The sequence below is a fragment of the Oryza glaberrima genome, chromosome 10, assembly GCF_000147395.1.
Source record: "Oryza glaberrima chromosome 10, OglaRS2, whole genome shotgun sequence".
Lineage (NCBI taxonomy): Eukaryota > Viridiplantae > Streptophyta > Magnoliopsida > Poales > Poaceae > Oryza > Oryza glaberrima.
In genome coordinates this window covers 16,127,342-16,149,496 of record NC_068335.1, presented here as the reverse complement: position 1 = coordinate 16,149,496, position 22,155 = coordinate 16,127,342, and the positions used below count along the sequence as shown (strand labels likewise).

Here is a 22,155-nt window from a genome sequence, read left to right as displayed (position 1 = left end):
TAGGATTTAAAGGCTAGGAAGGGGAACCTTCTGGGGGTGTGACAATGCGCCTTCTGTGATGACCATGGCTGACGGTGGTTCACGGCTGCTCATCTCTCCTTTCCTTCTCTCTCTTTATCTGTGATGTTTGTTGGCGATGTCGATGTGGTAATGTTGATGCAAATATAAGTTTGTTTGACTTTGGTCACTTGTGATTGTTAGTGATTGTAAGATAATGTTGATGAGCTTTTGATTGGGGTGATTAATTTGTTTTTGATGCCACATAATTTGTACTGCAGCAATCATATTTGTTTGTTCTATAAACATGCATTAGTGTCGGTTGGTTGGACAAACTAGTTCAAAAACCGGCACGATGCCAGTTATGAACCGGCAGGGTCTAGCTTTTTTTTACTAGTGTTTCCTCCGATCGAATCATGCATGTACTTATTCGTAGGACTGTCTCCACACAATAAAAAGAATGACAAATTTGTAGCACACATGCATAATGACGCACATTGAAAAAGTTCATGTGTAGAGCAAGTACTTTTCATTCTGATAAATAACCAGTAAAGTGACACAATCTAGCAAGTACAGGGGTACATCTTCTAAAGCAACAGAGCCCTTTATTTGTAGCTACCAAATAGACATAACAAGTACGATAAAAATACACGGATTCAACACTATTAGTTGGGCTCCAACTTTGAACTGATTGAATAAAGGTAATTATGGAGAGGCATTACCATACCCAGACCCACCTCCTGCACCACTACCATTCCCGCCATTTTCACCATTGCCATTGCCTCCACCGTTACCACTAGCACCCGCTCCCGCACTTGACCCATACCAATTATTATTAGCATTGCTATAACCAGAGCCAGATCCATTACCAGATCCACTACCAGTTGAACCATATCCTCCAGCCTGTCCTTGTCCTCCTCCACCGCCACCACCACCGGCATCGGACTCACCACCGTAACCTCCTTCCCCATTGCTAGACTGACTAGAGCTTGAGCCTGAGCCATCTCCAGAACCATATGCCGATCCACCATATTGGCTAGAACCACCGCCGCCACCACTACCTCCAGCAGTTGCATGGGCACCATTACTACCACCCTGACTGACGCCATAACCGCTCCCAGCCCCTGCGGCACCACCATTGTCATACGCAGTACCCCCTCCCCCTCCACTGCCATTTCCGTCGGCACTCGAGTATCTAGCCACCCTTGTGGCATTGGCCAGTCCCATGCTCAAGAGAACAACGAAGCCAAGAGCTACTAGCTTAGTGCTAGCCATTGTGAAACTACTTGCTATGGTACTTTGGATGTGATGAGTTGTGAGTGCTAAGGAGAAGATTACTGGCGTATTTATAGTGCCCGAGGCCATGCAGCTGGTCTATATCCTAATGGCATGTTGGTGGAGTGATAGGCTGTCAAGTACTACTATTAGGAAATCAAGACACTGGAGACTTAAAGAGCATAGACTTGTAATGGTGCCTATTGACCTCACTGTATCATGTCAGCAATGAAGAGATTACCCACTTACAAATAGTTGACAAAACTGATAGGACATGTGTTTATTTTGTCATATACAGATTTAATTTCTTAAGTAATTGCTAGTAATTTTCAGGTAATCACTAGTAATTTTAATATATAAATCTTTGCCATCGCTTCACGGATTAAGTTAATTAATTTAACTGTAAATTAAACAAAAACGTTGCTAGCCATTGTATATATATATATAGAGCAAGTAGCTAAAGGCCTGTGTTTTTCTCTATGGGTGGAATAAAATATATCCTAATTAAGGATTATCTATAAAAACTACAACACGAGTAGGTTAGTAGATAGGGTGGAAAATTAATTATAACTACAACACGAGTAGGTTAGTAGTTATAATTAACTACCATCACCATTTCCTTCTTTTTATGGAGTATAGATATTACACATATATATCTCCCCTGTGTGTTAGCTTTGTTCCTCAAAGGCTCAAATATATGTACACAATAAGTACATATATGTAAGATTAACTTTCACATTTGGTTTGCTTTAGAATCTTTGAATTAAACTTTTATAAATAGTACTGAAACAAATCCAAGCATGTTTGGATGAATTGTAACTTATACTTAGCTATTTAGGTATAAGTAAAGTCCCATATTTATCACCAAGAGCCATATAGCTTGGTTAATCTCACAATTCATGTTTTCAGAACTATACATATTTTTATAATGGAGAAGAGTTAATCTTTCCGGCCGGCCTTTGCATAGAGTGCACATAACTAATAAATAAAAAGGAAAAGAATTTGAGTTAGGACACAATAAAGAATAATGGTGATAGCCTCACAAATGATTTTTTCCCTCGCAAATTAAAAAGAAAAATGATGATATGGTTTCTCCTTTTGCCGCACATCTCCATGCACGGTCTGCCTAATTAATTAATTCATCTATACGTGCTCTGCCAAGCACTAAGGTTACCCTTAATCTCTTGGCGATGAGTATCATCCAAATACACATACATTTCACAAAATAATAATTTGACCATGTGTGTTTAATGAAGCTTCGGCGAAAGAGTGCAATCACGTGTTCATTTTTTAACACAAAAAAATTAATTACATGATCACATAGATATCATCTTCGATAACAGTGAAGTAAACGGGACGACCCTGACCAACTAAATGCGGTTTAATTATGAAATCAATGCAATCGTCCAGAAAATCAACAAAAGATTCCCCATAACTATACTTTCTATATAGTTGGTACCCCACTAACAATTATTAGAAGCTAAAGCTCAACATATAAGCATACCACGTCATCACCCACTCGCAATTACTTTTCTAGCCCATTTAAAATCCCATGCAAACTTGCCACATCTTCACTCACTAGCAATTACTATTCTAGCGTATTTTAAATAAATCTCATGCAAGCATGATGCATCATCTACAATATTATATCATAGAGATCAACAAGTATGTGTCAAATAATCTTTCTCACATTATTTTCTCAACATTTCAACTTTCATCATTTCAACAATATTTAAAATATACTCATCCATAAATCCCGCAGCAAAGCGAGGGGTATACCTAGTAGTACATAATACTCCCTCCGTTTAAGATGCATGGATGTCGTCATTCTAGGATGCTTGCAATTAATCAAACCTCACATCATCTAAATCTGCACAAAAACATCAACTTGTACATTACATTGATTTCAAGAAATTTGTTGTGAACAATGCTTTCATATAGTTATAATTTCAACTTTAAAAAACATATTATAAACAATAACAATAATATGATAAATCATGAACATTAATTGGAAGCTACGTCGATCTCCTTTTAAAACCCATTAGAGATAGTACATGCATGGTACTTGTTATGCCTTTATCAATAAATCTAACATTTTACGTCGTTAACCATCAATTTTTGTAAACTTATATAAATTTACATCACAAGATGTAGTATATCGGTAAGATTCACCACGAGAAATGTTCCAATAATATCTAATTCACCACATGTTGTTAAACAGCATAAATGTTTAAAATTTAATGGACAAAAGGTATCAGTGTTTGGTTCAGTATAAAATTGAAGCAGTACATGGTTTACGCGATGATCAAAAAAAGGAGGGGAGACAGCGTTTGTTTAATTTGTCCGCAAGAATTGGCCCCGAGAATTTCGAGGTCGCCTCTCTGCAGAGCGTCAAAAACTGCATATGTATGACGTGCATGGCTGGGTCGCCACTTGCACGCAGCGATGTCAAAGTGAACTGCGAAAGATTCGAGGTCGCCTCTGTACGCAGATGTCAACTACTACTCCTACGTGGAAGAGTCCTTCAAGCGATCGATCCGAGGCTGCATATTTTCTCTGCAATTAAGAGTTAACCCCGGGATGTCATTTACTTAGCTGTTGTTGGACCGATCTGTACTGGTACTCCCTCCGTATTCGTAAAACAAATCGTTTAGAATAATGTTTAAGTCAAACCTTAGAAATATAAATCATAAATAACTCTCAAATTGTTGAGTTTAAAAATATAAAAATTATATGAATAGATTTGTCTTGAAAAATACTTTCAAAAAAGTATACATATATTTGATAGAAACAAGAAGTCAAAGTTATGTTTTGTAAACCGTGTCGCTGTCCAAAACAACTTCTTTTACGAGTACGGAGGGAGTATAGTTGATCGTTAATTAATTATTTCTATTTTGCTATATATTTGTTAGCAAATTTTCTCCTAAAAATTTCACACATGTAATTACAGTACAGTTGTAGTGTAATTTGCATGTAACTTTCACATAATTTTGAACCGTTAGATTTCTTTCAAAATTTATACGAGTGAAGAAGGAAAAAAGGCAGTACGCGCACATATTTGAGAGGATTAGTTCCCATGACCTCTGTTTCATCGAAATAGCATATAACGGAGAGATTTTTGAAAGTTACATACAAGTTACAGTGTAATTACATCATGATTATACTATAATTACATCTATCAAATTTTAAGGATAAAATTTGTCGATAAATGTATAGGTGATCCCAATTATTCTCGTCCCCGTACTGTAAATACAGCGAATTATATTTATCTCATGATTTATTCAATTTGGTATTCTGATCCGGTTTGGATTTTGGCATGTATCGATTTATCAGAGTAGTTGGATATACATGTTTAATACTATATCGCCGGTTTAACAAGGGTGAGAGTAGTTGTACATACATGTTTAGTACTATATTGCCAGTTTAACAAGGGTGAAACTAATCATATCATATCATATCAACCTTTAGTTATCCTGCCCACAGTAACACCCTACGCAAGAACGCTGCATTCTGCTACAGGGTAACAGTTCCATGCCATGCGTGAGCCGTTGGATCTTTGAGAGCTGGTATGATCTGGCCATCCGCCTGCTTGCTTGTGCAGTTGTGCATCCTCATCCACTCGTCTCCCCAATCCCCATCCCTCCTGATCCCCAATCCCCAATCGATCAATCCCCACTTCCCCAGCCAGCCCGTCGGCGGAGAAATCGATCCCGCACTTCCTGCAGCCGCCGCCGATCCCGCATCGCTCCACCGGCTACTGCCTTTTCTCATCTCCAACCTTCGCTCTTCCCCCACAATTTATGCCTATCTACGGCTGTGGGGTTGCCTGCTGCTGGTTGTTGTTCAGCGTCCATCGGGCAGGCAGCAGCATTCCAGTGGATCTCATCGACGCCGGCCACAATGCCCGGTTCAACACCGCATTCCCCTTGGCTCACCCTCTCCGGCGATGAGCTCGAGCGGGCGAGGCGGCAAGCGGCAAGGGGCGCCGCCCCCAGCGCCATTCGGGGCTGCGGCGAAGAGGGCCCAACCCCACGGTGGGCACCTAGCAGATGACTCCATCCGCGCTAGCGGTGACCTCTCATCTCCTATCGGTTCAGCGCCTAACGGCCGCTGCCTCCTCTTCCGCAGGTGTTACTTTCCTCTTGTGCCTTTCGCATTTAGCTTTTGGTTCGATCCCCCATTCCTTGCACTGCTCCAAGCCTCTAACCTGGAGTTTTACCTCTTGAAAATGCAGGTAATAACGTGTCTGTGATTTTTAGGTGTTTTTCAGGAACATCAAATTTATGTATGCTTTTGTTATGCTCGATGAAATGGTTGAATCAGCTGTACATAATTTGTCAGCTCGCTGCCACACTATGCTCCAGCAAAGGCGCAAGTTGATCCAATTTCCATCTGCATCTGGTCCTTGGTATGTCTGCCTACATCTCCTTAGGGTAATCATAATTATCAATTTCTCACGGTTACCTAACTTTTGTTTGCACTGCAGGTCTCTGATCAGTTATCAATTTGCAAGAGTGCTTGATTTTCCCAGTTCCGATACCGAACAATCTTCCTTGCTATGACAACTAAGATGTTCTTTCTGTACATCTATGTTCTCCCACTGTACTTTAGTTCGTTGTTAGTTGAGTTAGATTCAGTGTGAAGCAAATAGACCCGACTCTCTGTAAAGTTAGTATTGTATATGATTTCCTGTTTTTAGAGCATTCAGCAAGTGCTTTGTTTAGGGTGGAAAAATAACGTCTAAGATCTCGTTTGTTTAGAGATACATATATGTGTGAGTGTGCCAGTGTACCTAAATACACAATGTAAACAAAACATAGGGAACATGCTCTTTATTAATCTTAAAAGATCATAAATACAAATTCCCAATGCAATATATATGTATGCGCGCTCCATAATCTGTCATTGGACAAATCTGACTTGTGCGATGTGGTCTCCTGATTCCTGGGGCCTCGAGAAGCTCCCAGTTAATTACCTCCGCTGGTCTAGGTCTGCAAGAGAACCTCCGATTAAGCTGCTTGTGGTCGTCCTTCGTGTTCTCCATGCATGGTTGTGATGATGATGTAGATGTGTATGCGTGAGCGCCGGCAACGATCCACGGCCTCGTCGGTCCGTGCGCCGGTGTTGGTAGTGTGGTCTTCGCATCGGCTTCGCCCGCCCTCCGTCGTCTAGCCTCGTCGGTCTTGAACAACGTGTCGATGTAGATTGTTGGTGAAGACATGCATGGAGTTGCGTAGCTTGAACGACTTGACGTCACAGCAGTTGCGTCGAGATTAGATTAGAGTAGAATCAGGAACTGTTGGAGATGATCAGCGCATATAATAGCTGGATTTAATCACAGCTAACACCCCGTTGAGAAGGACAAGAATGAACAGGACTTGTTGCATGGCACTATAGCATTTTGATGATGTGTCGTCTTCCGATTGGTCGGCCATGTTGCCACTATAATTAGCTTAATTAGCATGCTTGCATTTGCTAACTTGCTATCTCCCCGTTGCTGCCGCCACGCCGCCGTGCGACGTGTGTGTATGCGAGGCCGACGGTCATCCTGTCGTCCTTCGGGTGCTGCCGCCACGTGCCAGTCGCCGATCGCCGATCCGATCATGCGATGGGAGACCGCCGGCCGCCGGTCGCCGATATTTGTTGACGCAGATCGATAGCCGTCGTCACCCACACGAAGTGCCGCCGGCCGCCGGTCGTCCATAGCCGCCGTCGCCTGCACGGAGTGCCGCCGGCCGCCGGTCGCCGATCTAATCTGTAACCGGGTGATATTTGTTGACGCAGATCGATAGCCGCTGCCGTCTTCCGGCGCCATAACACCAGCGCACGCCGACGCAGCCGCACGAGTGTACTCCTCCATACTCTAGTTGATGCCTCTCCATGCATGCATATGTACGTGCTGCATATGAAATAAGAAAGAAACTGATCTTAATTAATTTTACCTTGGAAGACCATCGATTCCATCTCCCTCCTCGTGCTCCCCTGCCGGACGCCGGTTCGTCCGAAGCTGCTCGCCACCGCTGGTGTGCTCCGGCCACGCGCGCGCTGTCGCTCCGGTGCTGGATGATGGATGTGTTGATGACGAGGGATGGCTGCGTCGAGGATGGATGGTTACGTTGTGTGTTGATCGATGGGCAGATGCGTTGATGATGGATGGCTTGTGGATATTGGATGCGTTGGTGGATGATCCCTGGGCTGCCGAGGGGTCGACGCCTTATATAGGGGCCTGAGGTCGGTGCTTGCCGCGTCCGCGCGTCGTTTTCTCCGCGTCAAGTTCGTTGCAGATAAGGCTTGATCGATCAGTTTGTTATTTGCTCATATCCTTCTCTGATTTTATCTCTTAGCTTCTCCCGGCGTCAGATATCTGAGTTCTGTTAACTTCTGGAGCATCGGGGAGATGGAGGCCTAGCCGCCCATGCGTGCGCAGCTGGGTGGCAATTCCTTCATCATTATTTCTGTAGATAAGAAACATCAATGGAGATAAACTTGATTTGTAATTCGTTTTGTTTCTCTGCTGCTGGGCCACAGTCCGGTGATAAGCGCCTCGCCAGCGCTCGCGCGAAGTAACTAACTCGATCAAATTTGTTATAGAGATAAAATCAATTGGTTCGTTGGTTATCTCTTAATTCATCTGGTTTTATCTCTTCCGCACGCGTGAGCAGAAGTTGTTCAGATAAATTGAAACCCCAGCTTATCTCTCTAATAAGCTCTCTAATTTGATCGATAAGTAAACTCATCTAGCCGATAAATCAAAACTGCGGATATGTATAATACGCCGCGATTGTGTCATTCACTGATATGGGCTAAGCCCAGGGGCAGGCGCATTAAATTTCTTAATTAAGCCCACTAATCACCTCACCCTTAATCAAACACCATATATTTGTGTACTGCCATGCATGCATGTACGTAGTTGCTTCACCGGCCGACTGACATAGCTAGCTTGCTCTTGATTCAGTATACACACGCATATATATACTAATTGACAAGTATAGATTGGGCACAGTGGGTATTTCTATATTTGCATGGCGCATGCACACATGAAATGGAGAGCTAGCTGGCCTCACATATACCTAATGATCATGGCTATCAGGTTCATCGTTCTAGTCGCTGCAAAAAATGCCATCAAACATGCTTATGGTTAAGAACTACACTACATTACAAAGTTGCCAAAAAAATGCAAGGTGACAATATCTTATGGCCATCAAAAATTGAGATTTTCAGTGACTGTCAATTTTTTCTTGTGTTCTACAGTGTGCTACATTGCTCAGGTAAATAGAAAACTATAATATAGCGCAATATCGTCTTCCGTTTCCCATGAGGCCATGACTGTTTTCTGCATGATCTGCTGCTACCTACCGGGCATGCACTAGTGTTATGTTTTGGACTGACCATTTGTAAATCTATTAAGCTTTAGTATGTACTAAAAGAGAGGATTCTTCAGCGGTGTTTTACTGTACGTCTGTATTAATATATTTCTTTGTGCATAGCATTTCAGGCCGGGGAGAGGCTGCCCAGGACAAGTGGAAATAATTATGTAATATTTGCCAGGTATTACTTCCTACTCTTACTTCTACACTTCTCGCTTCATTTCAGTTGAAGCCATCAAGACATTGTCCAGACTGAAATAATATATTGTTATTATCCAGTAGATTATCAAGATTACTGTCTGTTTTAGTTTAAGAATGGGTTGTTAAGTGGGATGTTCCCTGAATTAGCAGAACTGGATGGTAGCTGACAGATTCGGTAAAGTTCAATACTCTAATCAAAACTGGATATGGACATCATTTAGATCAAGTTGCTTTCTAGGTTCAGGAGATCAAGCTGGGTGAGAACATCAGAGTATAATGGTTGTGATGGTGAGAGCACCATAGTATGGTGGATAGGGCTAGGTGAGGTTTGTGCAATTCATTCTACGATGCATATCTTGCAGTTGGGAGTCATGATCTTTCTTTCATATAAGTATCATTGCTTATCGAAAAAAAATGCAGTGTTTATTGCCAAATCCTGACATGAAAAGGGTGAAGAGAATTTTGGTAATATAGTTGTAAGCAACATAGTGAGAAGCACTTTATTAAGTTAAAAGGATTGCTCTACATTGGATTGAGTTTGATGTTAGAATTTTGTACCAATCTTTCTCTGTTAAAATTTCCATCCTCATTGGCTAATAAAAAGTAGTCTGATTTGGGACAGTGATGTATGAGAAGGTCAATCAGATTTCTAATGTTGGTACATTTGATTCAAAATATTTGCAATTATACATGGTATATGTAATGCTTATGTCTACGTGTGGGCTATGTTTGCACCTGCAGCAACGCGCGGGGTGCCAGCTAGTTATATATGGTCTTGGCTCTCCAACCATATGACAGTCTGGTTATCCCTTTTACACGAAACGAGCATAAAACTATAAGTGAGGTGTGATGTATAAGTGACATGCCCGCCGGATGGGCTAGGCTATGCGGTTTTAGAGGACGGGTTGTAACAATTCAAAACTTTTTATAATTTATAAAATCGATGGTCTATATATTTAGACCAATGTGTCCATGGATCGAATTTTTGAAATGTATTAAATTAATTATACATCTAACGGTTCAAAATTAATTAAGGTTAATTATCTTTCATCCAAGGTACCATATATAGGATAAAATTGTCAAAGCTACACACTTTTCGTGTGGGAGAGATATGAAGCACAGAGACAGCAATACATGTCGTCTTATCACTGTCCATTTATTATAAAAACTTTAATATCACTGCTGGTACACAGTGAAAACGAGCAGTGACATATAATATAGTATCGGCCGGTTTTATATATCTCGTACCGATAATGATATCAAACCACGCTACGTTTGTACTGATCGACTGAACCCATGTATTCCCTCTATCGTAAAATAAATTAACCTTATACTCCCTCCAGTTTTTTTTATATGACGTTGGTTAGTTTAAACTTTAACTACCCAGCGTCATACAAACAAAAATGGAGGTAGCACTCCCTCCGTTTCAAAATGTTTGACACCGTTGACTTTTTAGCACATGTTTGACTGTTCGTCTTATTCAAAAAATTTTGTGAAATATGTAAAGCTATATGTATACATGAAAGTATATTTAACAATGAATCAAATGATATGAAAAGAAAAAAATAATTACTTAAATTTTTGAATAAGACGAATGGTTAAAGACGTACTAAAAAGTCAAAGGTGTCAAACATTTTGAAACGGAGGGAGTATAAGATATGTCATATTCACATCTTGTATGAGGTTGGTTTATTTTGGGACGGAGAGAATATATGCTAACTTCCCTCTTCATCAACATGGTTTGCTGGGAGATGCTAGAGGTGGCGTTGGGAAGGGGGAGATGCTGGTGGGGAAGGGGGAGTGGTGGGTGGAGCAAATGAGAGAAGATATGAGACGAGGGGTACTAAGATGTCACTTGGTTTGTCGACTTGGCAGTTGAAAATGGCAAAGTAGAAATAATTTAATGAGGCGGATGATAAATAAATAAAGTTTTATATATAATTGAAAGACTTTAATTTGAGAGTGTGACATTAAAGACAATGCTGGCAAATAATCTAAATTCCACGCATTACGTTCTGCTCTATAAATTTTTCCCATTGTTACAAATTTGAGAAGAAACAAGAGCCATGGATATAACACTACTAGAAAAAACGGTTTTGCATGCGGTCAAAACATATTTTTGCAGGCGGCCAAAACTTCCGCTTGCATCTAAACGCCTGTGAAAATCAATCATTTTTGCAGGCAGACCCCTTATCCGCTTGCGAAAATAAGATTTTTGCAGGCGGCTCCATTAAGTAGTTCGCCTGTGAAAATAATTTTGGGCAAAAAAAATATTTGAAAAAAATCCCATCGAGGTACCATTTGCACATATTAATCATAATACAAATCAAATCAACACACAAATGAGAAGAATAATATTCACATTTCCACACATGAGAAAAAACAAGATTCATGTATTAAATGTCATTATACAAATGAGAGAAGAACAAGATTCACATAGTCCACAAAAATAAAAGAGAAAAAAGAAATTATGGATCAGATCTAGAGAAAGAACAATGGAGGAGCTCTGGATTTGGATCTGCCGCCGGTCCTCCTTCTCGTCGGCACCATTCCTCATCGCTGATCAGCCGCCACCGGCCCTCCTTGCCTCGCCGAGCCACCACCGCCGCTGGACCTCGCCGTGCCGAGACCCCGCCGCCGCCGGACGACCTCTTCGCTGAGCCGCTAGATCTGCCGCCGGCCCTCCCCTCCGAACCGTTGTTGCCGCCAGACCCCTCCTCGCCGAGCCGCCGCTAGACCTCCTCCTCGCCTAGTCGCCACCGACCCCGCCGTGGCTCTCGCCCTTGCAGGGTCTGAGGAGAGGGAGAGGGAGAGGGAGTGTGAGAGGACTAGTCTGATAGACAGAGAGGAGGAAGAGATAAGGTTAGATATTGTGTGGTAGGGGGAGATGCGGGGACAATGAGAGGGGTCTGATCTTTTTTATAGTTGTTGCGGTTTTTAATTTGCAGCGAACCTCTTAGTGGTCCGCCTGCGAAAATAAAAATAGTATCCCAGGAGACATCTTATGTCGTATGCCTGCAAAGATTATTTTTGTTGGCGGACCACTTAAGTCGGACGAAGGTCTCAACCCTCGTTGCTACCCTTGTAGACGGCCATTTGGCTCCGAGAGATCTACCCACCTGGGAAAAAATTATACCCACGTATGTAAAAATGGTTTTTCTAGTGTAATTTCGCCACTGGAGAATACCACGGGTGCAAGAAGGCAGAGGTTCCTATACACAAAAACAATGAGAATGGAGTTATAGTTTTTTGCTCGTGATTTTACACACAATACAATCCCTATTGTGTTATGTGAATTACTGCATCAATATGTATGATCTCTAGTATAATAAGTTAAAGCTTTAGGCTGTGTGTTAGGGAGTCCAAGTCCCCAACCACTATTATATATCGTTTTTCACTTGCGTGCTTCCTAGACTTCTAAACGGTACGTTTTCATAAAAAAAAAGCATTTATATGTAAGTTGCTGTAAAAATCTTATTAATCAAATTTTATTTTTAAATATTAATTAATTAATCATTTGTGGAATTGTACGTGCACATATATACGTATAATGTACTGCTCATTTTCTAGCTCATAGCTAGCTTTATGTCAAAAAGATGTCAATGAAAATGTGACTTTTGTGGCCTTCCCATCTGCTGCTCGGCCTTTGCCAATCTGATTGAACGCCTGTTAATGGACTGGCCATTGGCCCATAGTGCACATGCATGGGCTAAAATGGCCTATGATCTAACTATCTGCTTTCTTCAGGCCTTATATGAGCCATAAGATCAAAATGCTTGGGTTGGCGCATAGGAGGCCCCTGTGCTAGCAGCTATGTGTTGGAGAGGAATTTTTTTCATTTTTAAATTTTTTGTTTTAATATTTTCACAAATATTATACCAGCGAAAATATTTACAGAAATAGACCCTGCAGCCCTCCCCGAGGCCGTTGAGCAGCATGCGAATTTTGCATGCTGCGAAAATTGCATTTCACCCCCTTGCTGCCCTAGGGACCTCAGCGCAAAATGCGCACACGGTGTCGTGTGCCACGTCACTTTGCCACCCTTCACTTAAGCAGCAGGGTCTATTTTGTAAATATTTTCGCCAGTATAATATTTTTGTCAATATTAAAACTGAAAAATTTTAAAAATGAAAAGGGAGAGTTGTAGAAGACGCAATTCTGATTGTCTCTTCTTCTTGATTTAGTAGTTCAATTTTAGATTTAATTTCGCGGATCTTTTATCGTTGTCTATTTCTTGCCTTGGATTTTAAATCTATCGCTAATAGCATGGATATAAAAGTATTTCATATAATTATTATTATTGCTGCTTTATTTTTTTATGCAAGAGGTGGGGTAGAGTAGGAAAAAAAAAGCAAAACGATTGTTCTGCCTTTTCGTGCCAGTTTGCCAGAGTGTTTTGTTGTGTAGAGGCTTTAATATCAGAGACAGTCCCGGCATTAAACAGACTTTGGAATGTATAAAGCTATTCTCAACCTAATAACTAGGATGATGTCCATAGCATTAAATAAGCTGCCACCTAGGATGAAAAATAATATGGCAAATGAATAAATGAGAAAAGAGAAGGAAACCATGTCTTGCATGAGACATGGTTTCTACACAACATTCAAGACATCATGTGAGATAAGTAGCATTAAAGTTAAGTATGAAATAATGATATTTGCATTGGAAGATTAGTGTCTAGTACGATGTGGAGTTTATGGAAACTATGACTAATGTCTTGGATTGGGAATGGCCTAAGGCATTGACATATTTCGTTTCTGGTGTTAAAATTGAACCAAGGCTTGTGATATTATACCTTCCAAAGTTCACGAAACTTGATTTTAGCCATTCACATATAAATTAATGAGCAATGCTCTTGCTCTACTTAATAAAAACGGGTTAATGCTATACTTATTACATCATTCTCTTAAATACAGCAAACATTATTTCGATTACAGAAGAAAATTGTGCGATTATAGAAGGCAATTGTTGCAGGCTTAGGACCATAGAAGCCGGTTGTTGTTGAATCAATCCCTCAGGTTCTATTTAAAAATATTTGTTTTAGAGAGTACCAGATTTGACATAAAAAAATATTCCATGGGGGTGACAAGCGAAGGTATTGGGCTATGTAACAGGGCGAAGAAAGTAATGTGTATGCTATTTGAGGTGATGAGAACCAGAATCCAAGGAGAGTGTCTGATAAAATGGCTCAGACAGAACGTTTAAGCTATGAGCAATTCTACGGTTTTTGAGGAGGTATCATCTCATGGTATCTCATGGTACCTCGTAGTACCTAGCTATCATGAGGTACCAAATTTACAATAAAAAAAATGGTACTTTATGGTATCTCCTCAAGAACCGTAAAATTGCTCTTAAGCTATAGTCGAGTTATCACAGTACTTAGTATACTTGTACAAACCTACAATTCAGACAATTTAGATTATCTCTGCTGGTAGAACGACCATTTATGGTTATAGTTCTTGACATTACGGTACTCCCGCCATCTAAATGTGTAAGGCATATTTTATTTTTCCAAATGAGTTAGACATGTTCACAGTTTTTTCTATCTGTTAAATTAATTGTTTATCGGAACTCAAACAGTCATCTTAATACTCATTAGCTGTATGTATACATGTATTTTCTTGGTTTTATCACGTGGTGAATCACTAGTGCAAAGAACCCAATTACAAAGTTAATCTACTTTAAGGAGTTTTGTCGATACATGTTTTTCTAGATCCTGATAGTTTGACCGAAGTTCATCGTACGTTCTAGCTAGCGGGCAGTTCAACCAGCGATAAGACATCGGTTAGACCGGCAGCGTGCAGACGGTCAAACCGGCGGGTGTGCTGCGGTTAGAATGGAGTTAATCTGGCGGTCAGACCGAGCTACGGTGCGACTTTATTAAATTTGAGGGATCTTTTAATTCCACTAAAAGTTTTTTTTTTGTGTTCCTACCATTCACCCTCTCTCGTAGGTTTAGTTCTTGTATTCGATCCTATAATCTTTTTCTGAAACAGTAAATTTCATATGAAAATTTTATCAACTTCCATAATTAGAGAAATTTTGGTCAGAGTCAGCACCACCTCGATCGGTACAATTAAAAGATTAATTAATTCGATGGTTTGCTTATCCTAATCTCCGCGTGCATCGGGTTCGATCACATCTCAAATCTGTACTGCTGCGTGGTCGGATTGCCACTTGCTTGGCTCATTACGAACAAGTCAAAAGTCAGTTGCGAAAACTTCGAGGTCGCCCTCTGCAATGTCAACTGCCATAGGTAGCAGAAATCTTCTGCCCATCAGAGGATGTGCTTGTTTCGATCTCTGAACTCATGCCACTATGAGTTAGTTTAACCCGGTTCTGATCTACTGTACTAATCTACCTCAATTCCTTCTGACTTATACTCGAAAAAAACAACGTGTACCTCAGTGTATTGGTTGTTTTGATGAGATGGAAGATGATAGAGGTAAATTAATTAGGTTTGATCTCTTTAATTAAAACAATATAGATCTATACACATTTGTCCAGAATATAGTAAATTTTCATCCGTCTCAAACATAGTAACTTTTGGTTATCTAGTTGGATATATACTTATCCAGATATATATAGAAAAACTTAGTCATGAAGAAAAAAAACTTGAAAATGGGCCATGGAATGAAGTATACTTTGCCACAACTTTGGCAAGCTACTTTGACCAACTTAGCCTAGTGTTTGCTTGGTTGCCACATCTTTGTCATGCCACACTTTTTGATTTTGTGACCCCACTTATCATAGTCACATATCTTTGTCAACATTTGCCAAACCTGTGGCCAAGAATTTCTTAGCCACATAAATTATGGCATGCCACACCTTAGCTATAAAACTTTAGTAAACTGAAGCAAGCATCCAAACAGCCCCTAACTAGCTAAGTAGCTATGACTAGAAGAGCATCTACATATACTTAATAAAAGGAAAACCGAGTATTCGAAACACAAGTGGTACGCTATACGCAGTAATTGATATATATAATCTTCATGGTCATCTCGATCACTTGTTTGAATTGGTCTTGGTCAATAAGCACTCCATTAATTGGTCTAGGTTTTTTATCAACACCACATGTACAAGATCCCCTAAAGAAGCTTATTAGCTGCAGGTTACTTCACTGGGCAGCACTGTACTGTACTTCGCTTGCCTTACGCTCTCTATAAATACGTACTAAATCCATGGGTTAGCACTCATCTAAGGTTAACAAACCTAGCTAGCCAGTAAGTCCAGAATGGCAGGCACTAAACTTGTAGCTCTCGGATTTATTGTTCTTTTGAGCATTGGGTTAGCTAATGCCGCGAGAGTAGCTAGATACTCGAATGCTGAAGGAAATGGCTCGGGACAGGGCGGGGGTGTCGGATACGTGAATGGTGGTGGCTCGGGGTCTGGAAGTGGTGCTGGGGCTGCACAGAGCGGCTCAAATGGTGCCCACGCTACTGCTGGAGGTGGAGGTGGAGGTGGTGGCAATAGCCAGTACGGTGGATCTGGGGCGGGTGGTGGATCCGGCGTAGGTTCAAGCTCTAGTCAGTATGCTAGCGGGTATTATTCTGGTTATGGTGGTTACTCTAGCGCTGGAGGTAACGGTGGAGGTGGTGGTGGAGGACAAGCCGGGGGTAACTGGGGATCTAGTGGTTCTGGTGATGGCAGTGGTTCTGGCTCTGGCTCTAGTTCGGCCAACACATACTATGGTGGACCGAGTTACGCAAATGCTGATGCTAATGGTAATGGTAATGGTAAAGGCACCGGCTCATATGGTGGGAGCGGTGGTGGCCAAGGTACTGGTTCTGGATATGGTGATGCCAGCCCATAATTCTCCTCATCATCCAACCAAAATACACTTGAATAGAGCCTAATGTGTAATATTGTATTTTGAACTTATAGTATTTTTTCTTTATTTGTACTCTTTTATGTCTAGCAAGAAATAAAGGGCTCTATTATTTTGGTAAACGTACTAAAGTCTGTATTGATGACTTGTGTGGGTGGGCGTGGATAAGATTGTGTTATTGAGCCATGCATTCATCGGTTAATATGCATGGACATTTCTCCCCCCATAATAACTTTTGTAAAACTAATTATAATTTAAACTGTTTTTTACGGTTGAAAATTTTCCCACGAGAAGATTGTCTTTTTAAGTTGACCATACCTTTAACATCTACTGTTTCTTTTTCTTCTTATTTTAGATATCGAACTAGTAGCACTCTCTTTCCTTCTCATTTCCTCCTCCTCGTCACCGTTTTCTCTCCGTATTAGTGAAGATTATACATCAAGGATGTATTTATATATCTATAATAGAATTATATATAGCGGTAATACGAAGTACAGAATTAACTTAATTCCAAAGTAACTACTATAAAACTGATTTTTCATACGATCAAAATAGATTTTTGCATGCAGTTTCTCTAACCGCATGCACGAAAAGGTCTACGACTAGAGCAACCGCATGCGAAAATGTCGACGCTTAAATTGTCCGATTGCGAAAAGGAAACATCGAAAAGCAAAATTCCGAAAATCTCGAAAACCAAACCCTAGAACCTCACAGCCACTGCCGCCATCCTCGTTGTCGCCGTTATCGTCGCACAAAGCCTCCACCACCTCCTTGTCGTCGCCGTCGCCACCGCCGCCGCTCACAGCCGCCACCGCCCACCTCGTCATCATCATCATTGGGGACGGAGCTGCTGCGCCACCGTCACCACCGCCACCGCCGCCGCCGCCTCCCAACCCACCACCGGATCCGCCATCGACCAGCCCACCACTGCTGTCACTCGAGCTGGCTACTGCCACTTGAGCCCACCATCATTGTCGCCGCTGACGCTACCGAGGGCAGTGGATCCGGTCCTTCCGACAACAGCATTGCCAGATCTGCCGCTCGTTGTAGCCACTCCCGAGGAGGCGGCAGCCGCTCCGCTTCCAGCCCTTGTCGCACGCGCGCTGCTGCCGGCCGCTCCCGCCCACCGCTTGGGATGGGGAGGTGAGGGAGAGAGAGGAAGAGAGAGGAGAGGAAATGAGAAGGGGAGGTGACTTAGAATTTTTTTTTTCTTCTTGAAGATGGTGAGAGGGAAAGGGGAGGACGGCTAGACTTGTAGGAAAGTCTTTAAGAGGCCCATATGCGAAAATTGAATCAATTTTCGCATGTAGCCGCTTAAGAGATCTGTCTTTGAAAATAGACTTATTTTCACATGTGAGCCTGTTAAGAGGCCCATTTGTGAAAATTGATTTTTGCATACGGCCCTCATAAGAAGCTGTATGAAAAATAGAAGTTGATTTTTGCAGACACGAAGTTACGGTCCGTTTGCAACCTATGGGAGCCCTCGCACAGAAAAATCATTTCTGTAGCAGTGCATTGAGGCGAATTATTTATTGATTAAGTTCCATAAAACATGTTTAATTTAACAGAAACTGTCTGTCAGAGTCAGCACCACATGCGTTTACAATTAATTAAGTCGATGTCTTGCTAATCCCAATCTCCATAAGACACTAAATATGAGCTTGTTCTATACACAATGATGACATAAAAAGCAGCTTATGCCGAATTGATGAGGTGATAGGACTGACCGGTACTTGATGAAGCCATAGGCCTGCATGAGCTCGCGTACGTTGGCGTTGTGGATGTAGGCCGTTTTGATGCAGTAGGTGAACACCGGCATGAAGAGAGTGGTATGTGAGGCAGCGATTTGAGCGAACGTTAATTAGTTGCATGCGGTCATGTGAGTTAATTAGGATCGGTAGATTTAAGAGGTTTTGAGAAATGGGGATCATGTGAGTTTGTCACACGCATGACTCAGCTTTCTAGGGTGTGTTTAGTTCACGTCGGAATTAGAAGTTTAGTTGAAATAGGAACGATGTGATGGAAAAGTTTAAAGTTTAAAGAAAAAATTTGGAACTAAACAAGGCCCTAGGATCTTCTTATTATAGTGGTAGGGAGTCCAGACTAGCGTCTCCTCGTTTGTGAGAGTGCGTTTGCAGGGTGGACGTGCCACGCCTCTCTTTGGCTTCGGTGGCCAAAGATCAACCCAAACAGGCGAAAGGCACCACACCAAACAGAGGAAGAGGAGGAGATACTGCCATTGCTATTTCTTTCACAACGTTGTAGACCATTAGGAGCATTGATGGGGACATGGGTTAGGTTTTTTTTTTCTTTTTGAACGACCAGACCGTGGGATGATTTATTAAATAAAATAGAACTAGAAAAAGTGCCCGTGCATTGCAACGGGAAGAAAATATGAGAAAATTGAGGAAACGCTGAGAAATATTTACATTATGTAATTAATTGAAATACAAATTTCACCTTCTTTATATAACGCTACATATGAAGTCATAATTGCACATATATACGATGTTGAAGAAAAGAAAGGCCCATAAGAATCAAGGTGAATTCTGGACTAACCTGGCTGGCTATATGATAGGTCTAACATCACCGTACTATCTGTCGGAATCGGAAACGCCCGGACGAACGATTGGAGTTGCATGTAATGTTGCATCGTAATTGCACATCCTCTCTAAAAACAGATGACATCATTGAGTTCAAAAATCTTGGGAACGTGTTTTCATCAAGTCATTTTCATTGAATTGATCTTATTAATCTCTATTTTGATGAGCAGTGACTATAGAAATTTCAATGATGCAAGATTCTTGTGATCTGTGAGGGACATAGACATACGTATGTATCATGTTAATCCAAATTGAGAACCGGATGAACTGTCATAACTTGATTTTCATTTTATGGATTTATAAATTATGTCTACAATTTATACTAAAGTTCAATTAATTTACCAGTGAAGTAAATGTGGGAAATAAAATTTTCCAAATAAAATATGGCTGAATTATTAATTACACTATATGAAATTGTTTCGGAATATTCAGAGCTCAATTGCTAATTTTAGTAATACAAACATCTTTTTAGCATTTATTTAAATAAAAATCTAAATAAAAGCCCTCCTTTCTCTCTGGGACATTTTCAGCCCACTTCTTTCCTTAGCCCGCAGACTAGCTGGCCCACAAGTGCGAATCAGACCCATCAAGCAACCACAAGTCTAATAATCCTCCCCATGTTCCTTCTCTCTCTATCGTGCGTGTCCTAGCGCTACAATGTCATCTCCTACCTCCAGCTGGACTCCCGCATCTGCCCAACCCTGTTTGAAGCCGCCTCCTCCGTGAAATCTGACCACATTCTTGGAGATAATCCAAAATTGATCGAGGGGTTTCGATCATTATCTCCTTCTCTTTCCGTTTTCCTAAGAATCGGAGCAAACAGCATCGTATCAAGTTGGGAATAGAGTCCTATCCTAAGTCAGCTAACCCTAGAGTTTTTCGTCTTTTGTTAATCACTTTTTTTTCCAAGTACGAATCGGATTTGTTTTCGCTATTTTTCTTTTTTTTTTACTGCGTGAATTTTTTCGCCCTTTTAAGTTACGGACGACAAAAAGCTCTTTGATTTTTTAAGTAGTATATAATAGATAGGAAAAAAATATAAGGCTAGCACATTTAAAGGCATTAGCGAAAAAAAAAACATCGCCACCACGCACTGACGGCGCCTATACATGACCTAGAAGAAAACTACCACCGGACCAACTGCTGCTAAGTGTGGCTGGCCATCGCTAAACCAACAAAGAAACTACCACCAAACTGCCTAAAAGCAAAACCTAAAAAGCAAGCACAACAATTAGCTCTATCCATCTCAAAGGGATTGGAGGGGGGCCTCCTAGATGACATCTCTAAAGTGAAAAGCGACGATGAACACCGCCGTCACCATTCATCAAGGTCACAAAGAACCAAGACATGGTTTTCACCTTGTAGCCCCCCCCCCCAAGAGAGGGATGGCTCGACAGCACCCCCAAGAGAGAAAACAACGTCTACCACCCACCCCTTATCGATCCGCAGATATCGCCCCATTGCTCTACCACCGGCCATCCTCCGTTAGCATGTGGCCACTGCTGCATTGATACCCCCTCGTCAGTCAGCCTCGCCATGCCTTGTGCCACATAGCCATCACCAGCCTCCATGCCATTACCGCGCGACCTCCCACGTCATCGGCAAGGCCAGCCTCCCTTCTGTTGCCCACGCCAACCTCCCGACACCGTCCGTGACGGCCTTCCGCTGCCGGTGGTGTCACCCACACCGGGCTACGCGCATCAACGACCTCTCCCAGCGATGTCAGGCGCGCCTCTTAGCGCTGCCACTCCGGCCTACCGCCGCCACCGGCCACTGCCAGCCGCCGCCCGGCTTCCTCCCATCCCCACCACCTCCGCCTTCCTCCCGCAGACGACACCACTTGGGCGCGCCCACTGTCAATGGTGCGCCGTTGTGCTCTTCCTCCTCGTCCGCTCTGCCACCTCCACACAGCCGCACACCACCCGCTTCGCCGCTGGTGGCAGCTCGTGGACCAACCTCCCATGCTGGGGAGACTGGATCTAGACGGGAAGGGGCCAGATCTAGCAGTGGACGCTGTCCACCTAGTTGTCAACGCTTCCTTTCTCCTATTGACTCTGACAGCCAGGCCTTCGCGCGCCAGCTCCAGCCCAGCGTCGCTGCAGCTGTTGTTGCCCCGGAGCTGATCAGGGTTGTGGGCTACGACCCCATGACCTCGGGGAAAAGGAAGGCCCTGCCATCGCCGTCTTTGCGGCCACGCAGATTCCTACGGCTCGCTCAGGTGGCGGTGAGGTGGAGGATGGAGGGAAGTGGGGGTGGTGGTGTGGCAGCGGAGGTCACTGCCCCAAGGGAGCGAAGCGGGGGACCCCGTATGCTTTGTTCCTAGCGGATATGGGTTAGTTGAGCTGGCCAATATACATGATATGAGAACTGGGCCAAGCTATTCAGACTAGAGTTGAAAGGAGGGTATAAAATCGAACAGTACTCATTTCATGATGATACATATACATTAGGTTAATGTCACGGGTTTCAGAAGTCGTTAGAAACGAGGCATCTCATATGAGGTTATTTTAATTAGTGGTGACATATTGTTTTTCCTATTATAAGTAAGTGAATATGATAAATTATTCTTGAATATTTCTAAATGGTAAGATAAAAAATGAAGATATAATTCTCTCCGTTTCTTAAAAATTCATTGGTAACAGAAGGCATTAACTGAAGGTAAAATAAAATAAAAGGCATTAATTTGTATAGATAGTTTATCAGAGAGTGGAGATCATCAATATCTATTTTATTGCGTATATTACATGGTCCGCAGGTTTTAGTTCTATTTAGTATGGGTAGAATTGATGAGAGCAATTTCCTCACAAATATCCAAACATAGGTAAGCCTTCCGGTCTCAATTAGATGTTTAGCTAGAATACTCCATTCCTCCTTATAGTGCACA

At 42.0% G+C, this 22,155-nt stretch overlaps 2 protein-coding genes and 1 pseudogene across 2 annotated transcripts; 2 read left to right on the top strand and 1 right to left on the bottom strand.

Moving 5' to 3' along the window:
- Window positions 1-509: 509 nt before the first annotated feature.
- Window positions 510-1,312, bottom strand: LOC127752982 (putative glycine-rich cell wall structural protein 1). The gene has a single exon (XM_052278438.1). The coding sequence runs from the start codon at window positions 1,270-1,272 to the stop codon at window positions 703-705; it is 570 nt and encodes a 189-aa protein (XP_052134398.1). The 5' UTR covers window positions 1,273-1,312; the 3' UTR covers window positions 510-702.
- Window positions 1,313-4,883: 3,571 nt separating this feature from the next.
- Window positions 4,884-6,009, top strand: LOC127785765 (uncharacterized; annotated as a pseudogene).
- A 10,038-nt stretch (window positions 6,010-16,047) lies between these two features.
- LOC127752992 (putative glycine-rich cell wall structural protein 1) lies at window positions 16,048-16,916 on the top strand. The gene has a single exon (XM_052278446.1). The coding sequence runs from the start codon at window positions 16,075-16,077 to the stop codon at window positions 16,651-16,653; it is 579 nt and encodes a 192-aa protein (XP_052134406.1). The 5' UTR covers window positions 16,048-16,074; the 3' UTR covers window positions 16,654-16,916.
- Window positions 16,917-22,155: the final 5,239 nt, after the last annotated feature.

Bases quoted from the DNA above. Each gene is read 5' to 3' on its own strand.
- LOC127752982 (XM_052278438.1), bottom strand. From the start codon at position 1,272: ATGGCTAGCACTAAGCTAGTAGCTCTTGGCTTCGTTGTTCTCTTGAGC.
- LOC127752992 (XM_052278446.1), top strand. From the start codon at position 16,075: ATGGCAGGCACTAAACTTGTAGCTCTCGGATTTATTGTTCTTTTGAGC.